Raw genomic sequence first — 4,156 nt, forward strand, 5'->3', positions numbered from 1 at the left:
ATTAAAGTTTAATATAAAACCTTGATATTGACCAATAAAATGTTGCTGACATCCAGCAGACCAATAGAAACGGTTCTTCAGTCCCGACGACCCCAGAAGGGAAAAGAATGCGGCCTGGAAAACCGAATTTTAAATAATTTGTATAACTCAATCTGCAAAACGTTAATCTGAAAATGTAGTCCCTAAAATTAATTATATATAATATGAAGAAATAAATGACAGTATTTCAAAAATGTTAAATCTGAGAAACATCAAATTTACTCTGAAAACATTTGATCAAAAAGTTTTTCAAAATTTAATTGGTGTTTTTTTTTTATTTCTATTCACAAACATTCGTTCTCTGCTTGGAACAATATTAGAACAGTTTTGTTGAAGTTTAGCAGCTGGAAGTGATGAATGATAGTTACTGGAGGAAAGGAAGCAGGAAACAGGAAGTGAAACAGGAAACGCTTTTATTGTTCTGTTAGAGATCAGTTAGAAATGGGACAGAAGCAGATCTTCAGGTCAGAGGAGACAAAAACTTTTCACATAAACAAACAGAGCAGAGGTTCTGCTACAGAACCGACGGAGCGTCTGGGTTCTGGTCCCATTCGGTCTCCAGTCTGATGTTCTACAGCTCAGGAAGGAACCCAGGAGGAAGTTAAGACCCAGAGCGGTCCCGTTGGCGTGCTTCTGGCTGTGGAATCAAGGTGCAGTAAAGGTTGGTCCCGTCATGCGTGAAGTTCTGCTGGGAAACCGGACCTGAAGCTGGTGGACAAGCAGCTGAGAGGACTTTACCTGAGCAGGTAGCGAAGGCGGGTCGGTCCGAGGAGGTTCTCCAGAATTAGGAGGTTCTGCAGCTAAAGCAGCAAGCAGTAGATTCGACTTAAACTAAAGCTTTATGGATCCGACAGAACCCTGAAACCAGAACCCTGAAACAGGAACGATACCGGAGCTCCAGACTGGACCCGCCAACTGAGCGGTCAGATAAACTGAGAGGGACATGGTTCTGGTTCTGTTTGGGAGGAGGCGGTACCATGAGTGAAGGTCCGCAGTAGGACGGGTCTGGGTCATCATGATAGGGTTCTGGACCCAGTGGACCTCCATCAGAACTCCAAAGAAGTTCTGGAGTGAAGGGGGACAGGATGAAGATCTGGACCGAGTCTGAACTTCAGCGGAACCATCTGCTCCGTTTCATTCCCGGTTCTGGTTCCTGGGTTTTAGTTTTATTGCTTCTCATCTGGATCCAGAGCAGAACCGGTCCTCCCAGAAAGGAACCAGCAAAAAACTGCAGAATTAATTAGAAAGGAAAGACGGAACCGGTCCAGTTCCAGGAAAACCAGGATTTAAATCAAACTGGGATTCAATCAACAAATCAAATCACATCTGGAGTTACATTCCACCATCGGAACCAATCAGGATCCCAATAAGGAGCCACTGGTACCGCTCCGCCTCACCTTTCCTACCCGGGAGTCGGAGCGGGATCATCAGCGGGCCGGAATGACGTCATTGGAAAAAAATCAGGAATGTTTGATTAAAGGAATGAGATGATTTCAGGTGTGGAGGGGGGTTCTGAGTCCGTTTCTACGGCGATTAAACTCTGTTAGCGGAGATTTAAGGCCTCAGACTCAAACAACCGCAGTGATTAAACCCCCAAAACGAATACCGAACAAAAAGAGAAGAACCGCCGACAGGCCCGGCGGCCCGGGGCGCTCCGACACCATCCGTGTTTGGCCCCTAGTGCGTTCGTCCCTTTGCCCTGGGCCCCGTCACTTCAACATGCTCTGCAGCATGGCGGTGGCGTAGGTGGGCCGCGCCTGCCGGCTCTCGATGGCGCTCCGGAGGTACTGGATGCCGCCGCAGCGCTCCCAGATCTCCTCGAACTGCCGAGGAAGGATCTCGGCGCCCCTCTTCCTGGACAGGCCCGTCTCCTCCAGGCTCAGCTCGCACATCTCCATGTCGTCCTTCCCTGCAGAGGAAACGGCCACGTTAACAACCGCTGGTCCTGCAGACGCCCCGGAGCGTAACCGGGACGGTTCCACACACAACCTACGGGGGCGCTAGCGTTCAAACCCCACTGGAACAGTTTACTCTTCTGGACTCAAAACATGATCTCAGTTCCCAGGTGTTAAACATCAGCAAAACGGTAAAAAACTTTTTTAAATTGAGTGAATTTTGACAATTTTAGCAGATATTTCAGTTTAAAATAGCTACATTACTGCTTTAAAACATCTTTAAGGTTTTATTCTCTGAATTGTACGACTTTATTCTCTGAAGAGAAGAAAAAAAGTCTCTTGTCTGGCCCTAACACTCGTAATTTTCCTTTTTTTATCCTTTTATATCCACTGCTTTTAAAAGAGAAACAGGAGAGCAGCCAGTGGTAAAAGAAAGGTTTACTGGGAGTTTTTTAATCATCAACCTTTATTATTTCATCTATAAGTAAAAGATTAAAATTTGAAGAAAGAGCAGTTGATTCCAGAGGAGTGGCCGAGCTAAAAAACTGAAATAAATAAATAACTCGGGCGGGCTTTTATTTCCAGCTTCATGACTGCGAGTTTAAACACAGACACATTTAAAATAACAGAAATAACCCCAGAAGTTGGATTTCGATCACAGATGTTTCTCCTCCAGATGTTCTACTGACCTGCCACCAGCAGGATGGGTTGTTTCTCCGGATGCAGCTCCATCTGCCTGGCGATCCACGGCCCATCGAAGTGTGCGTACCACCACCCTTTCTTCTGGGGCTTCTGCGGGTCTTTGTATTGGTCTCCGGGTCGGATGAACGGGATGCGGAAGTAGCGCTGCTGCCGGTTCATCGCCACGTCATGCTGCCGGGCTGGGATGGGCGGGGCCAGGTTGTGCTGGGCTGCTGACCGGAAGGATGAGACGTTAGACAGGTCTGACACTGAGCTGATGGGAATGTGACATGTGTCCCCTCCCTAAGAGGACACGTGTCTTCAGAACACATGGCTCCAACTAGGCTGACGCCGTTTGTGGGTCACTAACCTGAACTGGTTCTGCAGGAGTTTAAATCTGGAGGAAAATACAACCTTCATACCTAAACCATTAAATCATTAGGTGTATAATTCAACTTTATTAATCTCACATTGGAGCAATTTACCTCTGCATTTAAACCATCCAGGTTGGGGTGCGCCCTAGCGCGACGCGCATGGTTGGGGTGCGCCCTAGCGCGAGGCGCATGGTTGGGGTGCGCGCGTTTGCGCGACGCACATGGTCGGGGTGCGCGCGTTTGCGCGACGCACATGGTCGGGGTGCGCGCGTTTGCGCGACGCACATGGTCGGGGTGCGCGCGTTCGCGCGACGCACATGGTCGGGGTGCGCGCGTTCGCGCGACGCACATGGTCGGGGTGCGCGCGTTCGCGCGACGCACATGGTCGGGGTGCGCGCATTTGCGCGACGCACATGGTCGGGGTGCGCGCGTTTGCGCGACGCACATGGTCGGGGTGCGCGTTTGCGCGACGCACACGGTCGGGGTGAGCGCTTGCGCGGGGCACACGGTCGGGGTGCGCGTTTACGCGAGGCACATGTTGGGGTGCGCGTTAATGCGAGGCACATGTTGGGGTGCGCGTTTACGCGAGGCACATGGTTGAGTGTGTTTAGATGACAGTGAAGATACAGGTTTAGTCTAATATATTTATATAATCTATCCTGGAAGCATTTTGAAGGAGATTTAAAGGACAGGGGAAGGTTACGTTTGTTAGCGCTACAGTAAAGGGAAGGGATATGATGATTTACGTTTTGCTTATTCAAACCTCTTTTTAGACATAATGACTAATAAAAGGTGCATTTGTGTTTTAGAGGGACCAAACATCAGGATTTGCATTTCTGTCACATTATTCCAGCTAAATATAATGTCTGCATTACACTAAGGAATATGTAATAAATTTGCTTTGGTTGGCTGTCTTAAATAAATAAATAATTATTAAAACTGGACAGAACAACCCAAACTGGGTCCTTTTTAAACGAAGCTCTTATGACTGGAGATCCTCCACTTCCTGTGCATGATTGAACTTAACAGCAGATGTTTAGGCCACAATCAGTCTGAAACCATAAATTGATTATCTAAACAATTGGCAACTAATTTGGTAACAATCTTACTGCTACAGACCCTAAGATGCCCTTTGCTGAATGAATAACCTACTTAACACTATTCTCT

At 47.8% G+C, this 4,156-nt stretch overlaps 1 protein-coding gene across 8 annotated transcripts in view; it reads right to left on the reverse strand.

Moving 5' to 3' along the window:
* Window positions 1-368: 368 nt before the first annotated feature.
* Window positions 369-4,156, reverse strand: part of LOC107101489 (unconventional myosin-VI-like) — a 76,546-nt gene continuing 72,758 nt past the window's right edge. For all 8 annotated transcript variants that reach the window (XM_015400439.1, XM_015400438.1, XM_015400437.1 and 5 more), the window contains 2 exons: window positions 2,624-2,845; window positions 369-1,948 (listed from right to left, as the gene is read on the reverse strand). In XM_015400439.1, the coding sequence (XP_015255925.1) occupies window positions 1,749-1,948; window positions 2,624-2,845 (422 nt within the window). In that variant the 3' untranslated portion in view covers window positions 369-1,748. The remainder of the gene's footprint in view (window positions 1,949-2,623; window positions 2,846-4,156) is intronic.

This window comes from Cyprinodon variegatus, unplaced genomic scaffold (assembly GCF_000732505.1).
Source record: "Cyprinodon variegatus isolate N-32 unplaced genomic scaffold, C_variegatus-1.0 Scaffold1103, whole genome shotgun sequence".
Taxonomy (NCBI): Eukaryota; Metazoa; Chordata; class Actinopteri; order Cyprinodontiformes; family Cyprinodontidae; genus Cyprinodon; species Cyprinodon variegatus.